General features: G+C 52.9%; 1 protein-coding gene across 6 annotated transcripts in view; it reads left to right on the plus strand.

Annotated features, from left to right (window-relative positions):
* The first annotated feature begins 423 nt into the window (after nucleotides 1-423).
* LOC116946856 (rap1 GTPase-activating protein 1-like) overlaps nucleotides 424-26,006 on the plus strand; it is a 79,126-nt gene continuing 53,543 nt past the window's right edge. For 2 of the 6 annotated variants that reach the window (XM_032962070.2, XM_032962071.2), the window contains exons 1-2: nucleotides 14,218-15,224; nucleotides 17,501-17,536. In XM_032962070.2, coding sequence (XP_032817961.2) covers nucleotides 15,109-15,224; nucleotides 17,501-17,536 — 152 coding nt within the window. In that variant the 5' untranslated portion in view covers nucleotides 14,218-15,108. Of the gene's footprint in view, nucleotides 587-14,217; nucleotides 15,225-15,253; nucleotides 17,537-26,006 lie in introns of those variants that run through there. The other 4 variants (XM_032962074.2, XM_032962075.2, XM_032962072.2 and 1 more) reach the window with 4 other exon arrangements.

Genomic DNA, 26,006 nt, shown 5'->3' on the forward strand with positions numbered 1-26,006 from the left:
CTTTCGCACTGTGCGTAGCCACCCGTGTTCATCCGAGGCACGGGGACTAGCTGGTTTATAAAAGGTGAGTGGCCAGCCGACTCGCTCGCTGGCAAATCGATTATCTGACGAGCTTGGCTGGCAAAGATGACTGGCTGGCTTTGTTGATGCATTGCCAACATTGGCTGCCTGAATAGCCGAATGGCCGGCTGGTTGGCTGGCCTAGCTAGCCGGGCCACTACATAGCTAGCGAGCCATCTGTGCCGGAGACACAGATGGGTGACCGGCGAGATCGGTGACTGAATGGCCGGCTGGCTCGCTGGCAGGGCCCACCAACAGCCGATTACTTTCCCACGCGATTCCAATTTCATTCCATTCCAGCCCCACACTCACTCACGGATTCCCCCTCCCCCCCTCCAAACCCCCACCCTTAACCCCCCACCCCCTCCACCGCCACCACCCGCGGCAATGGATCTGCCCTATTTATACCTCTCGCTGCGCCATCACGAGGGGATGCGAGACGCCTCTTGAGAACGCGGCGCCACGCGGAGGCGAAACCCAAGCCAGACGCTGTCCTTGGTGCTGATCCGCGCCCCGGCTGCTGCCGGTAAGAGCCAGTCGCGCCGGTCACGTCGTATGTTACAATATTATTATACTTCTACATACAAGGGTTTGATGGCTGGCTGGCGGGAGGGAGGCTCACGTCCAAAGGACGCGCGGGTTGCTCGTTAAGTTCACTATTAACGATCAATGATTTGAGATTGATACAGCACCCTCCAATTCACCGGGGCGTCTCCGAAGCGCGTTGCATCTCATGTCATCATCTCAACACATTTACAAGGGGCACCTCCTCCCCCCCCCCCCACCTGCAAGTGGCAGCTGTCTCTGTGCGGCACACGGTAACTCGGCACCTGCCGGCCTGTTAACGGACATCGTCTTGTCAGTAGGGGACAACAACGAGGTTGGTGATGCTGGTGATGATTGCTGCCATGCATCTCGTCCCAGTCGAGTATTTCCACTTTGCACCGCATGCAGTCCACGGAGCTTGCAGCAGCAGCGGCAGGGAGCCGCCTCGCGGTCGCCGTGGACTCCCGAGGAGCGACGAGACTCGCGGCTCTCCCAGCTCACTCGTGGCTCTGCGCTCAGCGTCTCTGGTGGCCCAGAGCCAGTGAGGCACATTCCACATTCCCATGGCGGAGACCAAGGATAGCGGCGCGCTGCCTGTCCGGTAGTTTGACCCTTTGACCCCCCCCCCCCCGATGTTTGAATCTTAACGGGGGTGGTCTTGGTTTGAGTTGACAGAAAACAAATAAACAGATACCAAAAAAAAGATAAATGGAACTCCAGAGCCCCCCTAACCCTAAACCCTAACCCCCAGAACCATAACCCCCAGAACCATAACCCCAAAAACCATAACCTCCCAAACCCGGGGCGACCCCTCTAGGCCACCCCTACCCCGTATTGGCGCGGAGTGTTCTGGGCTGTCCCGCGGAGGAAAAAGTCAAACTTTAAAGTCGCGGTCAAACGCTCTTGTCACAGAACACGTGGTGTCACTGCTTTGCAACAAAACTAGAAAGGTACAGTGAGGTGACTGCGGTGCTACAATGCAGCGCCAAGCCGTGCATCATTAATGCATTGCTCATGAATGAGGCAATTGAATTAGGAGCGCGCATCCATCAGAGCCGGGAGGACGATCCTCTCCGGGGGAGGTGCCCGACTCCTCTTGGAGCCGCTGGTAGGGGTGGGTGGGCATGCCACACGTGATTCCGGTTCCTCCCACGGGGAGACACTCTTTGGATTGGCCGACAACGCCTTCGTATGTACAGGACGTCGGAGCTTGGGCAATTGTTGGTGCCGAGTCACTGAGCGGCTGCCTCTGTCTGGTTGGGCCAAACACTGGCTCCTTGTGGCTGTGGTAGCTACGCTGCTGCACGTGGCAATGTAATCCAGTGCTGTGGGCAATGTAATCCAATACTGTGGGCAATGTAATCCAGTGCTGTGGGCAATGTAATCCAGTACTGTGGGCAATGTAATCCAGTGCTGTTGGCAATGTAATCATGTGCTGTGGGCAATGTAATCCTGTGCTGTGGGCAATGTAATCCAGTGCTGTGGGCAATGTAATCCAGTACTGTGGGCAATGTAATCTAGTGCTGTGGGCAATGTAATCCAGTACTGTGGGCAATGTAATCCAGTGCTATGGGCAATGTAATCCAGTGCTGTGGAGGCAGCAGCGAGGGTTGGTGCATCACCGCACAGATGGGCTGTGAAATTCCCTTCCCGTGAGCGTCGAGGGGGCGCAGTTCTCTGGCTCGCCAGGATAAGGCGGCACATCAACAATTCGGAGCCCATCTGTTTTGTTTGTGTGGTGTAGAGTGTTTCTCCCTCGCACGCCAGGGTATTCTCCCACATGTACACACTCTTGTGTCAGTGTCACTCTCTCTCGTCTCAGTGTCACTCTCTCTCGTCTCAGTGTCACACTCTCTCAGTGTCACACTCTGTCAGTGTCACTCTCTCGTGTCAGTGTCACACTCTCTCTCAGTGTCACACTCTCTCAGTGTCACTCTTTCTCGTCTCAGTGTCACTCTCGTCTCAGTGTCACTCTCTCACGTCTCAGTGTCACTCTCTCTCGTCTCAGTGTCACTCTCGTCTCAGTGTCACCCTCTCTCTCAGTGTCACTCTCTCTCAGTGTCACTCTCTCTCGTCTCAGTGTCACTCTCTCTCTCAGTGTCACACTCTCTCTCAGTGTCACACTCTCTCAGTGTCACACTCTCTCAGTGTCAGTGTCACACTCTCTCTCTCTCAGTGTCACTCTCTCTCGTCTCAGTGTCACTCTCTCTCAGTGTCACACTCTCTCAGTGTCACTCTCTCTCAGTGTCACATTCTCTCGTCTCAGTGTCACTCTCTCTCTCTCAGTGTCACTCTCTCTCAGTGTCACACTCTCTCGTCTCAGTGTCACACTCTCTCAGTGTCACTCTCTCTCAGTGTCACACTCTCTCTCTCAGTGTCACACTCTCTCAGTGTCACTCTCTCTCAGTGTCACACTCTCTCTCTCTCAGTGTCACACTCTCTCAGTGTCACACTCTCTCTCGTCTCAGTGTCACACTCTCTCTCTTAGTGTCACACTCTCTAGTCTCAGTGTCACTCTCTCTCAGTGTCACTCTCTCTCAGTGTCACACTCTCTCTCGTCTCAGTGTCACACTCTCTCAGTGTCACACTCTCTCGTGTCAGTGTCACTCTCTCTCTTAGTGTCAAACTCTCTCTCTCAGTGTCACACTCTCTTGTCTCAGTGTCACTCTCTCTCGTCTCAGTGTCACTCTCTCTCAGTGTCACACTCTCTCAGTGTCACACTCTCTCAGTGTCACTCTCTCTAGTCTCAGTGTCACTCTCTCTCTCTCTCTCAGTGTCACACTCTCTCTCTCTCAGTGTCACTCTCTCTCTCTCTCAGTGTCACACTCTCTCTCTCAGTGTCACACTCTCTCTCTCAGTGTCACTCTCTCTCGTCTAAGTGTCACACTCTCGCATTTGCAGGCAGCTGCCGTTGCTGCTGCCGCTGCTCTTGTGCTTAACGCAGCTCCGCTCTTAAGATTCAGTCCACGTGGTGATGGCGCAGAGCAGAGGTGAAGAGAGATGTCTTTTTCCTCTCTCGTCCATCTCCCTCCCCCTCCCCCCTCTGCCCCCCCCCCCCGCGTCATTTCTCTCCTCCCTTCCTCTCTTCTTCTCATCTCCACCTCTTTTCTTTCGTTTTATTTCCCTGTGACTCGATCGATTCTTCCCCCCCCCCCTCTATCGTCCCCTTCCCTCTTCTTGCCTCTGATCCTCACTCTCCTCCTACCTCTTCTCTCTTTCTCCTCCATCGTATCCATCCTCCTCCCCCTATCCCTCGCTCCCTCCCTCCTTCCCCTGTCCCCCACGCCGTTAGCAAACCACGTGCCGCTTCTCATGGACGCATTTCCACTCCTCTGGCGCGGCTGCTCTGCTGCTGAACCGCAATAACCAGGATTTAGTGGGTGCTGCAGAGGGGGGGGGGGAGGGGTGGCCATGTGGGGGGGGGGGGGACGATGATGGGGGGCCCGGCTCATGAGCCGTGAAGGTGACGCGCACACGCCGCGTGTGTCTGGGGGTGGAAGCGGTGGTGACGCAGTGGTTAGCGCACTGCGTTACGAACCCGGTGACCCGAGTTCGATTCCCGGCTTCGACCATCGTCGGTGGAGATTATCTGAACCGTTCGATCTAGGTAGGGACTTCCATAGGTGTGTAAGCACTGGGGAGACAAAGGCGTCCGGGTGTGGTGCTGTCCACACCACCCCCTCCCCCTGGGGCGCCGTGGTTGCCTTCATAGCACTTTGTCCATCTGTTCTGTCCGTGTGGGATCGAGTGTTTTCCCGTCGCACGGCTGGGTTTTTCTCCCACGTGTACACACTTTCTCTCTCGTCTCACTTGTGTGGAGGCGCCAGTGTTGGCGTTGGATTCGGCTCGAGTGTTGGGGCTACAGTGAGTGCTAGTTCAGGGTCAGAACAATGGGTTTAGTGGGCCGAGCGTTGAGCACAGGATGAGAACCAGGGTCAGGACCAGGGTCCGTGCTACTGCCACAGCTGGTGTCAATACTTGGGAAATGGCGAGTCTCGGGTTATTGGCGAGTTTCGGCTCAGGGGCAGGGTCAGGCCTAGAGTTGATTTGTTGCTGCTTGTGTTAGGGATGGGGTCAGGGGCTCGTGTCCATCACGCGATGGCCGTGGTGACGTCTGGCCGCCACGTGACACAGAGGAAGCAAGCGGTGTTGACCCAGACACCGCTGCGTTGACCCAGACACCGCTGCGTTGACCCAGACACCACTGCGTTGACCCAGACACCGCTGCGTTGGCCCAGACACCGCTGCGTTGACCCAGACACCGCTGCGTTGACCCAGACACCGCTGCGTTGACCCAGACACCGCTGCGTTGACCCAGACACCACTGCGTTGACCCAGACACCGCTGCGTTGGCCCAGACACCGCTGCGTTGACCCAGACACCGCTGCGTTGACCCAGACACCGCTGCGTTGACCCAGACACCGCTGCGTTGACCCAGACACCACTGCCTTGACCCAGACACCGCTGCGTTGACCCAGACACCGCTGCGTTGACCCAGACACCGCTGCGTTGACCCAGACACCGCTGCGTTGACCCAGACACCGCTGCGTTGACCCAGACACCGCTGCGTTGACCCAGACACCGCTGCGTTGACCCAGACACCGCTGCGTTGACCCAGACCCCGCTGCGTCGCAGAGCCCACATGGGGTCTCTGCACGCTGGCGCGGCACGGCGCTCGCTGCTGAACGACGTTCCAGGTCGGCAGGCCGCTCGAGTGGAGATCGCGGCGGCACTACTCCCAGCCGCCTTTGTCCTCCCTGCTACTCGTTTGAGGCCGAATCGACCTAGGGGAGACCCAGGCGCCGTTCGTGTATCACTCGAGACTTGAAATTGCTGCACGTCTTTCTCCGTCACGTGCAACACGTGTACACACACGCACACACGTATACACACAGAGACACTATACACACAGATACACTATACACACAGAGACACGTATACACACAGAGACACGTATACACACAGAGACACTATACACACAGAGACACTTTACACACGCACACACGTATACACACAGAGACACGTATACACACAGAGACACTATACACACAGAAACACTATACACACAGAGACACTATACACACACAGACACTATACACACAGAGACACTATACACACAGAGACACTATACACACAGAGACACTATACACACATAAACACTATACACACAGAGACACTATACACACAGAGACACTATACACACAGAGACACTATACACACAGAGACACTATACACACAGAGACACGTATACACACAGAGACACTATACACACAGAGACACTATACACACAGAGACACGTATACACACAGAGACACTATACACAGAGACACTATACACACAGAGACACTTTACACAGAGACACGTATACACACAGAGACACTATACACACAGAGACACTATACACACAGAGACACTATACACACAGAGACACTATACACACAGAGACACGTATACACACAAAGACACTATACACACAGAGACACGTATACACACAGAGACACTATACACACAGAGACACTATACACACAGAGACACTATACACACTGAGACACTATACACACACAGACACGTATACACACAGAGACACTATACACACAGAGACACTATACACACAGAGACACGTACACACACAGAGACACGTATACACACAGAGACACTATACACATAGAGACACTATACACACAGAGACACGTATACACACAGAGACACTATACACACAGAGACACTATACACACAGATACACTATACACACAGAGACACTATACACACAGAGACACTATACACACAGAGACACGTATACACACAGAGACACTATACACACAGAGACACGTATACACACAGAGACACTATACACACAGATACACGTATACACACAGAGACACTATACACACAGAGAAACTATACACACACAGACACTATACACACAGAGACACGTATACACACAGAGACACTATACACACAGAGACACGTATACACACAGAGACACGTATACACACAGAGACACTATACACACAGAGACACTATACACACACAGACACTATACACACAGAGACACTATACACACAGAGACACGTATACACACAGATACACTATACACACAGAGACACGTATACACACAGAGACACGTATACACACAGAGACACTATACACACACAGACACTATACACACAGAGACACGTATACACACAGAGACACGTATACACACAGAGACACTATACACACAGAGACACTATACACACAGAGACACGTATACACACAGAGACACTATACACACAGAGACACGTACACACACAGAGACACTATACACACAGAGACACTATATACACATAGAGACACTATACACACAGAGACACTATATACACAGAGACACTATACACACAGAGACACTATACACACAGAGACACTATACACACAGAGACACTATACACAGAGACACTATACACACAGAGACACGTATACACACAGAGACACTATACACACAGAGACACTATACACACAGAGACACGTATACACACAGAGACACGTATACACACAGAGACACTATACACACAGAGACACTATACACACAGACACGTATACACACAGAGACACGTATACACAGAGACACGTATACACACAGAGACACTATACACACAGAGACACTATACACACAGAGACACTATACACACAGAGACACTATACACACAGAGACATTTTACACAGAGACACGTATACACACAGAGACACTATACACACAGAGACACGTATACACACAGAGACACTATACACACACAGACACTATACACACTGAGACACTATACACACAGAGACACTATACACACAGAGACACTATACACACAGAGACACTATATACACAGAGACACTATACACACACATACAGCGTTAATTGCTCGGCGCGTCACGTTGGACGTGTTTAACGATCATCGGGCGCGTGCAGCGCGGAATTGGTTAATTTGCATGGCAATGAGAGGAGTGCATTGGTGGGTGCCTAGCACCTTCGATTTAGCACGGTTAGCTACGTACGGTGCTAAAGAAGTACAACGTACATACATGGTCGCAAGCACCGTAGTATTGGAGTCCCCTCGTTTAGAGGGAGGTCTCCCGTAATCCCACTCGCACTCTTTGCTCGCTCACAGATCGACAGTCGCCGAGAGTACATTTCACCGCTCGCTCTGTCCACTTTGGAGCGGCCAATCCCTGGGCTGCACAGTGGAGGAGTCTCGTAACTTGGTACCACAGCGGGGGAGGACTCCGCATTGCGGGTCGTGACCGAGAGATCGTGGCCGGCGTCTCGGGAGCGAGTGGCAGCTGGACATCGGTATTCTGCAGTGGAGATAGAAGCACGGCTGTCGGGCGCCGCGGTGGCTAGGAGATGTTAATTCCCTCGCTCGGTATGCAGGAGGTCGTGGGTTCGATACCGACCCTGGCGACGCCTGCTGCTGCTGTATATTTGGAGTTTGCGAGTCTCTTGCCACGTGGTCGCGTGGATTTGCCTCCCGGGTCGTACACAGGAGAGGCTTTCCCCTTCCTCGTTTAGAATCGACATCAACACGCGTTCGGAGTATTTGCCTGCTGCTACACATTTCCACGTGGTTGATGATGATGAGCCACTTGATTGAGCGATCATTTGTGATGGCCAGGCCGCTTCTCAAGGAGCGGCTCCACGGCTGGGTGGGAGTTCGCATGCTGGAGGTTGTAGGGGACCCCTAGCGGAGAGCGTGGCTTGGTGTGGGGGGAGGGGGAGACAGAGAATCCCGGAGAGAACTCAGCAGCAGCAGCAGCAGCATCACCTTGCTATCCACTCTTAGCGTGGCCGTCACACCTTCACTGTGTAGCCCCGCGCCTACAACACCCGGCAAGCCCTCGTGGTGACTGACACATCCACCATATACAAGGACATGGATTGATGTGTATGTGTGTTTAGTATGTATCTCTATGGTATGCATTTATGTGTGTCTTTATGGCACGTGATTCTGTGTGTATGTATGTCAGTGTGTGTATGTCATTCACACACTGGGGAACGATAGTGTAGCGGTTAGCGCGCTACGCTATGAACCTGGCGACCCGGGTTCGATTCCCGCTCACGGCCACCACCAGTGACGATTATCTGAACCGGTCCCGGGCCTCCCCTAGGTCGACTCAGCCTCAAATGAGTACCTGGTGCGGTGTGTAAACATTGCCACTAGGGAGACAAAGACGGTTGGGCGTGGTGCTGGCCACCCACCCCCTCGTGTACCGTTCCGGCCTTCATAGGTGCTCGCTAACAGCACTTGCCCCTACAGTCTGTTAAGGCTATATGGGGGATCTTTGTCATTCTGAGTGTATTTATGGTGTTATTTCTATGTGCGCGAGTGTAATTCTGCGTGTAGGTATGGTATGTATGTCAGTGTATGTAATTCTGTGTGTATGTACCGTATGTATTTCTGTGTATCTGAATGTATGGTACGTATCTCTGTGTCTGAATTTATTTAATTGTGTGAGTGTGTATGTATGGTATGTATCTGTGTGAGTCTATTTTATTTATGTCTTGCATGACTGTATGTATTTGTGTGTATGTATCTGTGTATGTATGTATCTGTGTGTGAGTCTATTTAATTATGTCTGTGTGTGTATGGTATGTATCTGTGTGTGTATGTATGGTATGTATCTGTGTATGTATGGTATGTATCTGTGTGTATGGTATGTATCTGTGTGTGTATGTATGGTATGTATCTGTGTGTATGGTATGTATCTGTGTGTGTATGTATGTATGGTATGTATCTGTGTGTATGTATGGTATGTATCTGTGTGTATGTATGTATGGTATGTATCTGTGTGTATGTATGGTATGTATCTCTGTGTATGTATGGTATGTATCTCTGTGTATGTATGGTATGTATCTGTGTGTATGTATGGTATGTATCTGTGTGTGTATGTATGGTATGTATCTGTGTGTGTATGTATGGTATGTATCTGTGCGTATGTATGGTATGTATCTGTGTGTGTATGGTATGTATATGTGTGTGTATGGTATGTATTTGTGTATGTATGGTATGTATCTGTGTGTATGTATGATATGTATCTGTATGTGTATGTATGGTATGTATCTGTGTGTATGTATGTATGGTATGTATCTGTGTGTATGTATGGTATGTATCTCTGTGTATGTATGGTATGTATCTGTGTGTATGTATGGTATGTATCTGTGTGTGTATGTATGGTATGTATCTGTGTGTGTATGTATGGTATGTATCTGTGCGTATGTATGGTATGTATCTGTGTGTGTGTATGGTATGTATATGTGTGTGTATGGTATGTATTTGTGTATGTATGGTATGTATCTGTGTGTATGTATGATATGTATCTGTATGTGTATGTATGGTATGTATCTGTGTGTGTATGTATGGTATGTATCTGTGTATGTATGGTATGTATCTGTGTGTATGGTATGTATCTGTGTGTGTATGTATGGTATGTATCTGTGTGTATGGTATGTATCTGTGTGTGTATGTATGTATGGTATGTATCTGTGTGTATGTATGGTATGTATCTGTGTGTATGTATGTATGGTATGTATCTGTGTGTATGTATGGTATGTATCTCTGTGTATGTATGGTATGTATCTGTGTGTATGTATGGTATGTATCTGTGTGTGTATGTATGGTATGTATCTGTGTGTGTATGTATGGTATGTATCTGTGCGTATGTATGGTATGTATCTGTGTGTGTGTATGGTATGTATATGTGTGTGTATGGTATGTATTTGTGTATGTATGGTATGTATCTGTGTGTATGTATGATATGTATCTGTATGTGTATGTATGGTATGTATCTGTGTGTGTATGTGTGGTATGTATCTGTGTGTGTATGTATGGTTTGTATCTGTGTGTATGTATGGTATGTATCTGTGTGTGTATGTATGGTATGTATCTGTGTGTGTATGGTATGTATCTGTGTGTGTATGTATGGTATGTATCTGTGTGTGTATGTATGGTATGTATCTGTGTGTATGTATGGTATGTATCTGTGTGTATGTATGGTATGTATCTGTGTGTGTATGTATGGTATGTATCTGTGTGTGTATGGTATGTATCTGTGTGTGTATGTATGGTATGTATCTGTGTGTATGTATGGCATGTATCTGTGTGTATGGTATGTATCTGTGTGTGTATGGTATGTATCTGTGTGTGTATGGTATGTATCTGTGTGTGTATGTATGGTATGTATCTGTGTGTGTATGTATGGTATGTATCTGTGTGTATGTATGGTATGTATCTGTGTGTATGGTATCTATCTGTGTGTGTATGGTATGTATCTGTGTGTGTATGGTATGTATCTGTGTGTGTATGCATGGTATGTATCTGTGTGTGTGTAACAATAAGCACCCCCCTAAGCCATCCGTCCCCTGAGCCCCCATCCCACATTGCACTGCAGCTGTCGTGCTCTAGGGCAGCTCAGAGAGAGACGGAGAGAGGGAATGAGCAGAATAGAGAGGCAGGGGAGAGAAACGAAGAGAGAGGAGAGCTGGAATAGAGGACGGGAGAGCGATAAAGTGAGAGTACGGGAAGAGGGGGAGAAACGGATGGGAATGAGAGAGATTGCGAGGGAGGGAGAGAGAGAGAGAGGGACAGATAGGGCGAGAGGGGTGAGAGGGAGAGAGGGGTAAGAGGTGGAGAGAGCGGGGGAGAGAGAGGGAGGTGGAGTTGAGACGGAGGGAAGCGGAGAGAGAGAGAGAGAGGGAGCTTATAGAGAGAAATGAGAAGCGGAGATACAGAGGGAGCTGAGAGAGAAATAGGAAGAAAGGGAGCGAGGGGGGTGGGGGAGAGGAAGAAGAGAGAGAGAGAGAATCTCTCCCAGCACCTCTCCCCGGGGATTCCTGCGCGGCTCGCTGCACGCGTCTTCCCGGCACCAGCAGCGGCATCAGCAGCGACTCGGCACACAAAACGTGAGTGCGGCGGGCAGTGTGAGACTCACATCGCGTGCGTGCGACTATTGTAGCGGAGAGACACACACACACACGAGGATAGACCGGTGAGAGACTTACAGAGACGGGGAGGTAAGGGAGACGCGGGGAGAGAGACGAGGCGTCACAAGGATGGACAGAGAGACGGGAACGACATGGAGAGAGAGGAGCGCATGGGGAGATGGGGAGATGCAGGGACAGACGGAGGGAGACGCGCGGAAACAGAGACGCAGCTAGGCAAGGGGGGATGATTCAGGGAATACACAGGAGAGACACGGGGAGGGAGAGAGAGAGACACGGGGAGGGAGAGAGAGAGACACGGGGAAGGACAGAGAGCATTTAAAGGGGGGGGGAGGTTACATAAAGCAAAGCATAAAAAAAACGAAATGATGAACGAAGCAAAGTGCCGACGACACCGAACATCTTCTTGTTTCCTCTGATCGTAAAAAAAGAGAGACACGGGGAGGGAGAAATAGACACGGGGAGGGAGAGAGAGACACGGGGGGGGCGAGAAATAGACACGGGGAGGGAGAGAGAGACACGGGGGGGGGGTGGACAGAGAGACACGGGGAGGGAGACAGAGACACGGAGAGGGAGAGAGAGACACGGGGGGGGGGGGTGGACAGAGAGACACGGGGAGGGAGACAGAGACACGGGGAGGGAGAGAGACACGGGGGGGGGGGTGGACAGAGAGATACGGGGAGGGAGACAGAGACACGGGGAGGGAGAGAGACACGGGGAGGAAGAGAGAGACACGGGGAGGGAGAGAGAGAGACACGGGGGGGGGGGGAGAGACACGGGAGGGAGAGAGAGACACGGGGAGGGAGAGACACGGGGGGGGGGGTGGACAGAGAGACACGGGGAGGGAGAGAGAGACACGGGGAGGGAGAGAGAGACACGGGGAGGGAGAGAGAGACACGGGGAGGGAGAGAGAGAGACACGGGGAGGGAGAGAAAGACACGGGGAGGGAGACACGGGGAGGGAGAGAGACACGGGGAGGGAGAGACACGGGGAGAGAGAGAGAGACACGGGGAGGGAGAGAGACACGGGGAGAGAGACACGGGGAGGGAGAGAGAGACACGGGGAGGGAGAGAGAGACACGGGGAGGGAGAGAGAGACACGGGGAGGGAGAGAAAGACACGGGGAGGGAGAGAGAGACACGGGGAGGGAGAGAAAGACACGGGGAGGGAGAGAGAGACACGGGGAGGGAGAGAGAACACGGGAGGGAGCGAGCGAGGCTGATCATTCACAGTCGCTGTCACCGCAGTCGCAGTGCGTCCCAACGTCAACACGGGGACTCTGGGAGATCACTCGCGGACCCCACTCCCCCGTAAGTCCCCGTTCCCCCCAACCTCCATTCTGCCCGGCTCGTGGGGGTAGCCCCCAAAACCCCTTCGAGCCCCCCCTCCCCGCCGCCGCTTCGCTGCTGTGTAAAGTTCCTCCGGGTTTATGTGGCGCGTGTGGAGGCACGTGTCTACAACGCTGACGGCCATTGCGGCTCTCTGTGATTTCTGTTGGCCCGTCCCGTACCCCCTGAAGACCCCTTCCCACCAAGGACTCACTAATACCCCCCCCCCCCACCTCTTAATCCCCATGCTCCACGCATTGCTTGGACTCCCATGGCCGCTGCGCTCGGAGCGTTTATTCCTGGAGGCGGAGAGGGGAGACGGTGATGGGAAGACGCCGTTGTTGTTGTTGATGTTGTTGACGCATTCACTCTGCTCCTCCCCACACCTCTGATGTGCTCCCTCCTCCTTCCATCATCATCACCACCGTATGTATTTCCATCGTTATCATCGCCACTCACATGAATATCGTGATAGTCAACAACATCGTCGTCGTGGCCATAAATAACCTAACAAATAACCACTCCATAATAACCCCATCATCATCATTCGAATACACATCATCATCGCCATAATCACTCGTACAGCTAACATCGCTTATATCAAATAAATGCACACGAATATAAACAATCATCATCACGCAAACGAATGTCAGCATCACTCTGCCATCACCATTTACGTAAATGTCATCCTAACGCCATCACAAGCATCATCATCATCATCAGCTCCCCCATCATCACCACCACCACCATCATCATCCCCCACCACCGCTCCATTGCCCGCTGCAGGTCAGGACAGGTCGCTCTGTGGAGGTCGCCATCAGATCGCTCCCAGCTCCTCTGCGTCACCGCCGCTCCTGCTGAAACATTCAACAGATAAACACGCGCGAATTGGGGGGGGGGGGGCAGGGAAGGAGGGGGTAGGGGCGGTAGTGGGGGGGGGGTTAGGAAGGAAGCGTCCACAGTGCTGATGAATGGAGGTAAGCAGGGGCCTTATCTCTCTGTCTCTGAATATTTTCCGGGTTGCTAGTGGAATAGATCGAGTAGTGGGGAAAATACCTGTAACAATAGATATACTGGATGTGGTGTGCCGAGTATGGATACATAAATATATCTGGGTTATCTGTTCGACTGCAGTAGGTGGAGCGTGACTAGTAGTCGTAGTAGTAGCCACATCCGTTGCGAGAGGAGGTATACTGGACGTGGTGTGCAGGGTGGTAGGTGGTGTCATGGTGAGTGGCACTTGAGTTGATACAGCGAGTGGCTCAGAGATTCTTGCTCCTGCACGCACGCGGTGGGGGGACGGGGGGCGGGGCTGAGGGGGGGGGGGGGGGCTCGCGTCGATTCTCGATGGGGAATCGGATCGCACGTGGGATTAGTGGTGGCTGCTGCTGGTGATGGTGGCTGCTCGCTAACAGCACTTGCCCCAACAGTCTGTTGAGGCTATACGGTGGATCTTTGTCTTAGGTCGTGGTGAGAGTCGTGATGGTCGTAGTTGCGTTGTTGGTAGCGGTAGTGGTCACTCACTGTTCGCCGTACCTGCAGTGGCAGTGATAAAAGGGTGGGGGTGGGGGGGTGGTTATGGTGGTTGTGATTATCGTGACCATGCTGGGGCAGCAATAGCTGCGGTGGTGGTGGTGGTGTGGGCCATCGGCAGTTGGCGAGAGTTGACCGGTCGAGGTTTGTGACGGTGCTGGTAGCTGAGTTGGTGCTCGCTGTTAACCCGAGCATGAATCACCGTCATCATCAGCGTCGCATCAACGAACTCCATCGTCAGTCCGCGCTCTAGCGAGGGGGCGGGGGGGTCCCTTCTCTGCTCCCAACTTGCCCCTCCCGTGGACGCGATGATAGGAGTCCTCATTTTCACGGAGGGCCACGGACGCCCGTCGATCTTCGGACGGGGTCATTCATCAGAACCGTACTCTGTGGGTGCCCGGGGGGTGCCACGAGGGTTAACTCATTAAGTGATTAATGAAGTAATTATTCATTAGCAGCCGCGATCAGATTTCATCGAATTCTGATTCAGCCGCGGGGGCAGCCGTGCTTTTGGAACCAGCGGATCCAACCTCAAAAGACGACGAACTTGCGGGGTCAAGGTCCCGGCGGGGTCCCTGTGCCGTGGGGGGCGAGGCTGGGGGAGGCGGCGGCAGGGGCGGCGGCGGGGGGCAGGACCCCCCGGCCAGCGAGGGGACCCCCCCCCGGCGGCGAGGGGACCATGTTCACGCTGTTCCGGCCGGGCTGCTGCAGTCTGCTCAAGAGGCCCTGCTGCCCGGCGCACGCAGCGAGGGATGAGGCTGCGGCGTCCTTCTACGAGCAGATCACGGTGATCAGGTGAGCGGGCACACGGGGGGGGCACCGTGCCACGTGGAGGCCGAGAGGCCTTGAGGGCCCTCCTCGCGCGGAGGCTCCTTCCGCCAGCAGTGGCAGGGAAGGGTGCAAATGCAAGGCTGCGCCTTTATCTGTTTTTTTTTTTTATAGCGAGATGACAGAAGAGGTATCAACAAGAGACGGAGATGTAGCGAGCTTGGCGAGGTGTGGCCAATAATAAAGATGATGTAGTGAGATGGGAAGGGAGATGCAGACGAGCTAGAGACGATGGATTAATTTATGTTTTATGTTAATTGTTTCGTTGTGTTTATTAGGTTTGCGATTCAGTTGATGGTTGATGCAGTCCCCCCCCCCCCATGTTTTAATGATTCCGAGACCCCCTGGGCTACTTGGGGCCCCGTGCTTGTTTGGTTATTCACAGCCCTCGTTGTCAATCCACTGCTATACCTCACCGCGTCGGTGCGTGCGGGTCGGCGAATGTGGAGGCTGGGACTCCAGATAGGGCTCGCCACTGATGTCAGCCGCGTCCGGGAACTAAACGCAGGTGGCTGGCCCACCTCATGGTGCAGTGCGCTAACAACTGCGCCACCGCTCCGCTGTAGCCGCACACCACATTGGCTTCAGACTGCCTCTGAGTCTGGATGTCAGTGTGAGCGCCTTAACAGGTGCTCGCTAACAGCGCCCGTACCCACAGTCAGCGAGGTTCTCAAGGGCTCGCTGTATGTGTGATCATGTCTCTGTGCGTGGGCTTCTACAAGTGTGTGTATAGTATCTACCTGGTGCGGTGTGTAAACATCGCCAATAGGGAGACAAAGGCGGCCGGGCCTGGTGCTGGCCACCCCACCCACCTCGTGTGCCGTGCCGGCCTTCATCGGTGCTACTCGCTAACAGCACTTGCCCCAACGGTCTGTCTAGGCTATACGGAGGCGCTTTGTCTTTGTCTCGACACGTGTGTCCGCAGTGCGTGTGGATACGTGTATATGCATACACACGTGTCCACATGTACTGTGTGTGTGTGTGCAGTGCGTGTGCTGTGTGTACATGAACGAGTGTCTGTGTGTACACATTTGTATACGCAGTGCGTGTGTGTGCGTGCGCGTGTTGAGCTGGCCGCCCTACGAGTTGAATACTGATGGCAAGTGCGCATCGCTCCCTCTCACGCAGCCCGCCCTGTCGGCCCCCCAGAGCGGGCACCCCCACAGGGAGACGTTCACGGCGCGTGGCCGCTGTCCTGTCCCAGGCGAACCCGGCCACCCGAGTTCGATTCCCGCTCGCGGCCACCAATGCCAGCTACGATTATTCTGAACCGGCCCTTTGCCTCCCCTAGGTCGACTCGGCCTCAAATTAGTACCTGGTGCCGTGTGTAAATATCGCGGCTAGGGAGACAAAGGCGGCCGGGCGTGGTGCTGAAAACCCCCCACCCCTTCGTTTGCCGTACCGGCCTTCGTAGGTGCTACTCGCCCTAACGGCACTTGCCTCACCCATCTCTCATCGCGGCCCCCCCCCCCCTCCACTCCTCTGCCCCTCTCCTCCATCACCCTCTCCTCTATCTCTCTCTCTCCCATCTCTCTCTCATTCATCTCCGGCGCCCATCTCTATCCCTCATTCATCGCTCCCTAAATCTCCTCCTCCATCCCTCTCCCATCCACCTCCATCCCTCTCTTCCCCTACACCCTTCTATTTATTCTCAAACTCTCTCCTCCATCTCTCTCCCCTCCCTCCGCATCTCCCCCCTCCCTCCTCCTCCTCTCCCGCACGCTCGCTGTGTGCTAATGGCCGGGATGGGGAGCCGCGTGACCTTGGATCCTCCGCTCCTTCGCGCCTGCGCCGCTCTCACAGCGAGCGCCGCCGCTGCCACTACCGGCGCGCGCGCGCGTGACGAGGTGGAGGTGGAGGGAGGTGGATGAGGAGGAGGGAGAGGCAACACCACCACTACAATCTCCCTGTCGCTGGTCTGCGCGTGATGTAACCGCGGTGTTTGCGTGTGTGTTTGTGCGAGTTACGCGTGTGTGTTTGTGCGTGTCTGCGTGTGTCTCCGCGTGTGCGGCATCTGCGCGCGTGTGTGTGTGTGTTTATTGTGTGTGTGTGTGTGCGCGTGTTCTGTGTACGGGAGCATGTGTACGTCCGGGTGTTTATCTCTTGGTCACCGTGTGCGCGCGCGTGCCCGCCTGCGGGTCTGTGTATCTCCCCGTGCGTCTGCATTCTCATCTCTTTGTCTCTGTGTCTCTGCGTCTCTGTGTCTCTGTGCACGGCGATCTCTCTTCCGCCGCCGTCCACAGTGTGGAGAAACCTCTTCTCGGAATCACTGCTCCGATGTGAGTACGATCCCAACCCCTTACCCCCCCCACCCCTCCCTCCACGCCCCTCCAACCCAGACCCTAAATCGTCAAGGTTGGGCTCCGGGCGAGGGCTATTCTGGCTGCACCGCGTTAACCCGCGACCCGCGGTGATCTCTGAGTGCGCGCAGTCGCCACGGGAGCCCACGCTGGGACCCCTCGCTTCGAGGAGACCGCACCCCGGGTGGGGCGGGAGGAGGGGAGGGGGGCTTCGAGGGGGTAGGGGACTGCGGATGAGGAAGGGGGTCTAGTTGGCTGGCTGGATGGGCGAGGAGAGGGGGTGATTGATGCCGTCGCCGTCTCCTGAGGATGAGTGGCGAGTGGAGATTGCGTAGCCGTCTGCTGAGAAATGTAAAGGTCAGGGTGTGTGAATGGATGAGTGGCTGGATTGACAGATGAATGAATGATGAATGGATGCATGCTTATATGGATGAATGGATGGATGGCTGACTGAAAGGATTGAAGTACAGTGTGAGTGAGTGAATGCATTGGCGGTAGAATTGGACGGAAGAATGAATTAATGGGTTAAGTGGATTGACATGAATGAATGAATGAAGCGGTTGATGGATACATTACTAAACCAACGAATTGATATATGAATGGATCAATGAACGGGCGAATCTTTCTCCAGATACATGAATGAACGGGCATGTTGATGATTAGTAGATACAGTATATAGGATGTATATAGATGGATGCATGGATGGGTGAGTGAATACTTTACTGAATGTGTAGATTAATGTATTATGCATAATGGCTGAATATATGACTTAATTGAATGTATAAACGTAGTCTTAATTGATGAATGTGTACATTCATTAATTATTCACACTATGGACTTGGAACGGCCATGAATCACGGCATCTGCACTGCCAAGAGAGATCGTGGAGGGTCGGAGTGAGTTCATCTCCCTCACCCAGTGAGTTCATCTCCTCACCCAGTGAGTTCATCTCCCTCATCCAGTGAGTTCATCTCCCTCACCCAGTGAGTTCATCTCCCTCACCCAGTGAGTTCATCTCCCTCACCCAGTGAGTTCATCTCCCTCGCCAGAGACGAGATGCGTTGGCAGTGAGTGGTGCACAAACAATAACAGCAACTCAACACCTTCCTTGTCAACAACAACAACGACAACGCCATGTGTGTGTGTGACCCTTAAAATATATAACAGGCGACGTTTCATCCAATGGCCCTTCGTCATAGCACATACATACAGAGGCAAAGAGAGAGACACGGAGAGAGAATGGATAATACGAGTTGTACAATGCACTTGTTTACGCCAGGCTTGAGCGGATGTATATGGAGATTGATGTTTGAAAGCGGAGGGATCACAGTGGGGGTGGCCACACAGAAGCCACGTGATTTACGAGAGGCTTGAGCTTACTTCCACATTGGTTACATTGGACAACAACAAACACGACCAGTCTATCCATGCGTGTGTTTAGCGCTACGCTGCGCTACGAACCCGGCGACCCGAGTTCGATTCCCGCTCACGGCCAACACCAGTGACGATTATCTGAACCGGTCCTGGGCCTCCCATAGGTCAACTCAGCCTCAAATGAGTACTTGGTGCGGTGTGTAAATATCGCCACAGGGGAGACAAAGGCGGCCGGGCGTGGGGCTGGCCACCCACCCCCACGTGTGCCGTGCCGGTCTTCATAGGTGCTCGCTAACAGCACTTTCCCCAACAGTCTGTTAAGGCTATACGGGGGATCTTTAATATAATACACACGTGTATTGTATATGCGTGTTGCTAAACTCTGATCGATTACAACTTGAACAACGGTGCCGTTTGTTGCTAACCGCTTGACGTTTTGACAATTTGGGCGCCTGTGCTCAACAAATGTTTTTTTTTCCTCTCTCTCGTAATTTTTTTAAATTATTATTATTCGAGAAACCTCGTTGATGATGTCTCCGCCCCAGCCCCTCCACGGCGTGGCACGCGCGAGGCTCCGGCAAGGGGAGCCGGGAGGCTGCGTGGCCTCGCTGGCGGCGCTCGCTAGAACCGGAGGCAATTTGCGCAACGCGGCCAATAAACCACCGCGCAGGCCCTCGGCGGTGACCTTTGTGGCTCAACGCGCGAGGATTGATGACCCCACGGCGTCGTCGGCGGGGCCTCTTTCCATTGGCCCCGTACGAGGACTGTGAGCCGTGGGCCCAGCGGTCCACGCTCACACACTCGTCAATAACAACTCCGTAAGGGTATATATGGTCGGCGACGTTCCGGGCAATGGCCCTTCTTCGCAGGTGCATGGGAAGAGGCCAGAGGGGTGACGTGGCGAGCCATTTCTGAACCGCTCCTAGGTTACCCTCCCCCTCCCCACCCCGCGTTTACCAATCCCCATTGACCAGCGTGGTGAGGTATGGTCAAACAACTTCCCTCATGAGCGAGACTGTGGGAAGCCCTTCACCCAACGGTGGGTCGACAAAGGCGTGTAAACGTGTGCGCTGTGTGTGTGTGTATGGTGTGTGTATGTATGTATGGTGTGTGTGTGTATGTATGGTGTGTGTGTATGTATGTATGGTGTGTGTATGTATGTATGGTGTGTGTATGTATGTATGGTGTGTGTATGTATGTATGGTGTGTGTATGTATGTATGGTGTGTGTATGTATGTATGGTGTGTGTGTATGGTGTGTGTGTATGTATGGTGTGTGTATGTATGTATGGTGTGTGTATGTATGGTGTGTGTGTATGTATGGTGTGTGTATGTATGGTGTGTGTATGTATGGTGTGTGCATGTATGGTGTGTGTGTGTGTATGTATGGTGTGTGTGTGTGTATGGTGTGTGTATGTATGGTGTGTGTATGTATGGTGTGTGTGTATGGTGTGTGTGTATGTATGGTGTGTATGTATGTATGGTGTGTGTATGTATGGTGTGTGTATGTATGGTGTGTGTGTATGTATGGTGTGTGTATGTATGGTGTGTGTGTATGTATGGTGTGTGTATGTATGGTGTGTGTATGTATGGTGTGTGTATGTATGGTGTGTGTATGTATGGTGTATGTATGTATGGTGTGTGTGTATGTATGGTGTGTGTATGTATGTATGGTGTGTGTATGTATGTATGGTGTGTGTATGTATGTATGGTGTGTATGTATGGTGTGTGTGTATGTATGGTGTGTATGTATGTATGGTGTGTGTATGTATGGTGTGTGTGTATGTATGGTGTGTGTGTGTATGTATGGTGTGTGTATGTATGGTGTGTGTATGTATGGTGTGTGTGTATGTATGGTGTGTGTATGGTGTGTGTGTGTATGGTGTGTGTGTGTATGTATGGTGTGTATGTATGTATGGTGTGTGTATGTATGTATGGTGTGTGTATGTATGGTGTGTGTGTGTGTATGTATGTATGGTGTGTGTGTATGTATGGTGTGTGTATGTATGTATGGTGTGTGTATGTATGGTGTGTGTGTGTATGTATGTATGGTGTGTGTGTATGTATGGTGTGTGTATGGTGTGTGTATGTATGGTGTGTGTATGTATGGTGTGTGTATGGTGTGTGTATGTATGGTGTGTATGTATGGTGTGTGTATGTATGGTGTGTGTATGTATGGTGTGTGTGTATGTATGGTGTGTGTGTATGTATGGTGTGTGTATGGTGTGTGTGTGTGTATGTATGGTGTGTATGTATGTATGGTGTGTGTATGTATGGTGTGTGTATGTATGGTGTGTGTGTGTATGTATGGTGTGTGTATGGTGTGTGTGTATGTATGGTGTGTGTATGGTGTGTGTGTATGTATGGTGTGTGTATGGTGTGTGTATGGTGTGTGTGTATGTATGGTGTGTGTATGGTGTGTGTGTATGTATGGTGTGTGTATGGTGTATGTATGGGGTGTGTGTGTATGTATGGTGTGTGTGTGTGTATGTATGGTGTGTGTATGGTGTGTGTGTGTATGTATGGGGTGTGTGTATGGTGTGTGTGTATGTATGTATGGTGTGTGTGTATGTATGGTCTGTGTGTATGTATGTATGGTGTGTGTATGTATGTATGGTGTGTATGTATGGTGTGTGTGTGTATGTATGGTGTGTGTATGTATGGTGTGTGTGTATGTATGGTGTGTGTGTGTATGTATGGTGTGTATGTATGGTGTGTGTGTGTGTATGTATGGTGTGTGTATGTATGTATGGTGTGTATGTATGGTGTGTGTATGTATGTATGGTGTGTGTATGTATGGTGTATGTATGGTGTGTGTGTATGTATGGTGTGTGTATGGTGTGTGTGTGTGTGTTGGATATTTAACAACAACGAGCAGAGCACCGGGTGGCTAAAACGCCGCAAACTAGCGCAGTGGGGAGCACAGGTGGTGCATCGACCGGTCAGCTCCGTCAACCCGGGAATGGCACCTGGGGTCTGTCCCGTCACCTCCTGCCAGCGAGACTTCGACGCTTCACGTGGCCTCAAAGTGCACCTGGCCTGGCACGGGCGCCGTGGTGACGTCTCCGCCAATTAGTGGTGGTTGTTGTTGTTGTTCTTGTTCTTGTTTGTACTTTTGGGAAGCGGTGGTATAGCGGTGAATGCGCTGCGCTCAGCATACACAACACATTGCTTCATTCTACATACACAACACATTAATTCATTCTACATACAACACATTAATTCTACACAACACATTCATTCATTCTATATACAACACATTAATTACACACAACACATTCATTCATTCTACATACAACACATTAATTCTACACAACACATTCATTCATTCTACATACAACACATTAATTCTACACAACACATTCATTCATTCTACATACAACACATTAATTCTACACAACACATTCATTCTTTATATAACACATTAATTCTACACAACACATTCATTCATTCTTTATACACAACACTGCTGCGCCACCGCTCCACTAGGGCTTGTTGCGCATCAGCTGTTCGATTGTTCATGCCCTGGCTCGGAGCCGCCAGCGATCCGCTCCTCGGCGATTACGGGTCACGATTTGCTCCGCTCATCACCATTATTATTGGCCGCGTGGGGCGTGCGGCATCCCTCGACGGACGCGCCGCGATGCGATTCTTAAAACGAATGGCTCAGCAACACCACCCCGTCCGCGCGTTCGCGGTGTGTGGCCACAGCAGGGGGAGCGGTGGCGCATCGGTTAGCGCACCGTGCTGCGAACCCGGCGACTCGTGTTCGATTCCCGCTCAAAGCCACCAACACCGGTGACGATTATTTGAAATCGATCTTGGGTCGTTCCTAGGTCGACTCGGCCTCAAATGAGTACCTGGTGTGGTGTGTAAACATCGCCACTGGGGAGACAAAGGCGGTGGGGCGTGATGCTGGCCACCCACCCCCTCGTGTGCCGTGCCGGCCTTCATAGCTACTCACGAACAGCACTTGCCCCAACAGTCTGTTAACGCCATCCGTGGGATCTTTGCTTAAGGCCTTAAAAGGAAACACACCTCTATAGATACATAACGGGCGACGTTTCCTTCCACAGACTTTCTTTGTAGGTCACGAATGATTCGTACGCGGTTCCACGCACGTGCAGTGAGCGAAGGGATTGAGCTAAAAAAAAATGTTTTTGGATGGGTGAATCGAGAGTGAAAGTGCCACTTAGCGGATCGGGGAAGGAGCAGAGAGAGCGAGTGGGAGAAGCGGATGGAGAGAAGAGAGAGAGAGTAATGGGGTGGCTGGGGGGGGGGGGCAGAGAGAGATTGGGGATAGCACAGAGAAGAGAGAGAGGAGAGGGGAGAGAGAGAAAGAAGGAAATGAGTGAAGGTGGGAGAGGATGAGAGTGTAGGGAGGGGAGAGCGGAGGGAGATGGTAATGCATGGGGAGGAGAATATTAAGAGAGGGAAATAGAAGGGAGATGAAGAGTGGCTTCGTGAGAGCAGGGAGGCGGGTGGAGAGGAGAATGAGGAGAGATGGATAGTGGAGAGATGGGAGGGAGATGGAAAAGAGGAGGGTGATAAGAGATGAGACAGCGAGGAAATAGAGAGGAAGATTGAGTGAAATGAATGGGGGAGAGGAGATGTCTCAGAGTGGGTTCAGAGCTCCGAGAGACTGAGAGAGTGTGGGAGTGGCGAAATAACGGAGAGCGGTCATAGATAGTGGGGAGATAGCTCGGGGAAAGAGACTGGGGGTGACGGAGGGGAGGGGGAGAGGGGTGAGAGAGCTGAAAGCGAAATAGAGTTGGGGGGGGGGGGAGCTCAACAAGGGATAGAGAAGAGATGGAGGGGGAGAGAGATAGAGGGGGAGAGAGATAGAGGGGGAGAGAGATAGAGGGGGTGAGAGAGATAGAGGGGGAGAGAGATAGAGGGGGAGAGAGAGATAGAGGGGGTGAGAGAGATAGAGGGGGAGAGAGACATAGAGGGGGAGAGAGATAGAGGGGAAGACTTTTGACTTTTAAACAACTTTTATTGCCGCCAGCAGCAACAGCACTGGAGACGATTCCGATATGAAATACACAAAGTCACCAGAAACACAAGTACACAAAGTCACCAGCAAACAAATAAAACAAACGCTATAAATCCCCGTGCTGTGGCGCTAAATGCACAGCGCACAACAAGAAATTAAAGTCACGTGGTGGTGGTCATCGCGCACGCCACGGTGACGAGCGAGCGCTTCAAAAGGTGAACACGTGGGGTGCCGTCCACGCTGGTACAGAGGGCTTGTCCGGCTCTCCAGCGTTCGAAGAAGACGCGCTGCACATCACCGACATGTGTGTGGTACATGGCGTGCTCCAGCCGGAGCCGCGCCTTAAGCAGGCCTCTGCACACTGGAAGCACAGAGCAGCCGTCAGTGTCACCTTCCTCGTTCTGTACACCGCCAACTTCGCCTGAGCACAGGCGAAGTTGGCGAGGTCATGGCGCTTGTTAGCCAGGTAAAGCACCACATATACGAAGCTGCTGTTGTAGAAAGGCACCCCTAGTTTCCTGAAGATGTCCCGCAAAAGGCAGAACATTGGATTGAGGCGCTGGCAGTGTTTATACCGGTGGGGCAGATCCTCCCTGGCACCACAGGAAATGCACAAGTCTGTTACCCCTGGCGAGATTCGGCTGAGACACACGGCCGATGGCAACGTGCAGTGTGCCAACCTCCACTGGAGGTCACCGCAGTGTTTGGCTACGGGAGACTTGTACATTTGTTTCCACTGGGGGGCGGCCACAATGAGGGGAGAGAAATGGTCTCTCTATTTTGTGTCCGGTAGGTCGGCCAGGTCCCGGGAATGCAGCGCCTTGACACAGCCACGTGTAGAGCGCCTTGACACAGCCACGTGTAGAGCGCCTTGACACAGCCACGTGTAGAGCGCCTTGACACAGCCACGTGTAGAGCGCCTTGACACAGCCACGTGTAGAGCGCCTTGACACAGCCACGTGTAGAGCGCTGTGTTTGGGGCGCTCTTCAGGGGTACGTTCCTGCAGCCTCGGAGCTTCAGTAGCTTGCCGGAGTCGCTGTGGACAGGGGGCTGCGCGCAGGAGAAGCACAACTCCGGGAAGGAGGAGGAGGGGGCTGGGGGGCTGTCACCATCTCCCGGTGCCTCCAGCTTCAGACGCAGTCCTTCATGGCACGGAGCGACGTCCCGCAGCAGCTTCTCCCCAGCGAGCGTGGAGCGGAGCCCCGCGGTGTTGGCGATCCCAGCTGCGGTCTTCCACTTGGGCTGGTGGGGGCCTGCACGAGGTGGAAGACTGTCCGCAGCCCTGCTGATGTGAGGCGTTGAGCCACGGTCCTCTCTCCTCTGATCCCCTGGAAGAGGCCGTTGCAGAACGAGGGGCTCGTTCAGGAACTGCGCGAGGTCGTAGAGCGCGCGCGTTCTGCTTCACTCGAAGCTCCGCCACGCGTCCAAGAGGCTCTGGTGATAACCTGGCAGCCCCGTGTAGTCGACCAGGCTCAGGTCCATCAGGAAGAGCTCCTGTCCGTACCCCAGGCACCCCCCTGCATTCCTCAACAGGGCGAGGGCTGGCGACTTCCAGGGTAGCTCCTCCCGGTCGTACAGCGGCCGCCTGACTGCCATGAGCCTGAAACTCGTGACCCTGGCGGCGACGTCCACCAGACCCTGGCCGCCCTCGGCCACCGGCAGGCAGAGGACGCCCGGCCTGAGCCGGTGCTTTCCATGCCAGACGAAGCGCGCGAGTGAGCGATTGACTCTGGTGAGTAGCCAAGCAGGAGGATGGAGGGCCTTGGTCTTGTGCCACAGCGCGGATGCTGCCAGGGTGTTAGCTACGAGCACTCAGCCCCTGAATGACATCTGCGGAGCGAGGCATGGTGCCCATGTCAGTAATTTAGCCTCGATTGTGTCGGCCAACTCGGTCCAGTTGTTTAGAGCGACGTCACGTGGTTTCCCCAGGTAAACCCCCAGGTACTTGACTCCGTCGTCCCGCCAACTGACTCCTACTGTGAGGAGCACAGAGCGAACGCCGCCTCGCGACCCCAAACACACAGGGGGGGCCTCGCACTTGGCCCAGTTGACCCTGGCGGAGGAGGCCCTCTCGTACAC

The sequence above is a fragment of the Petromyzon marinus genome, chromosome 28, assembly GCF_048934315.1.
Source record: "Petromyzon marinus isolate PM22_M1 ecotype Great Lakes invasive population chromosome 28, UKy_Petmar_22M1.pri1.0, whole genome shotgun sequence".
Lineage (NCBI taxonomy): Eukaryota > Metazoa > Chordata > Hyperoartia > Petromyzontiformes > Petromyzontidae > Petromyzon > Petromyzon marinus.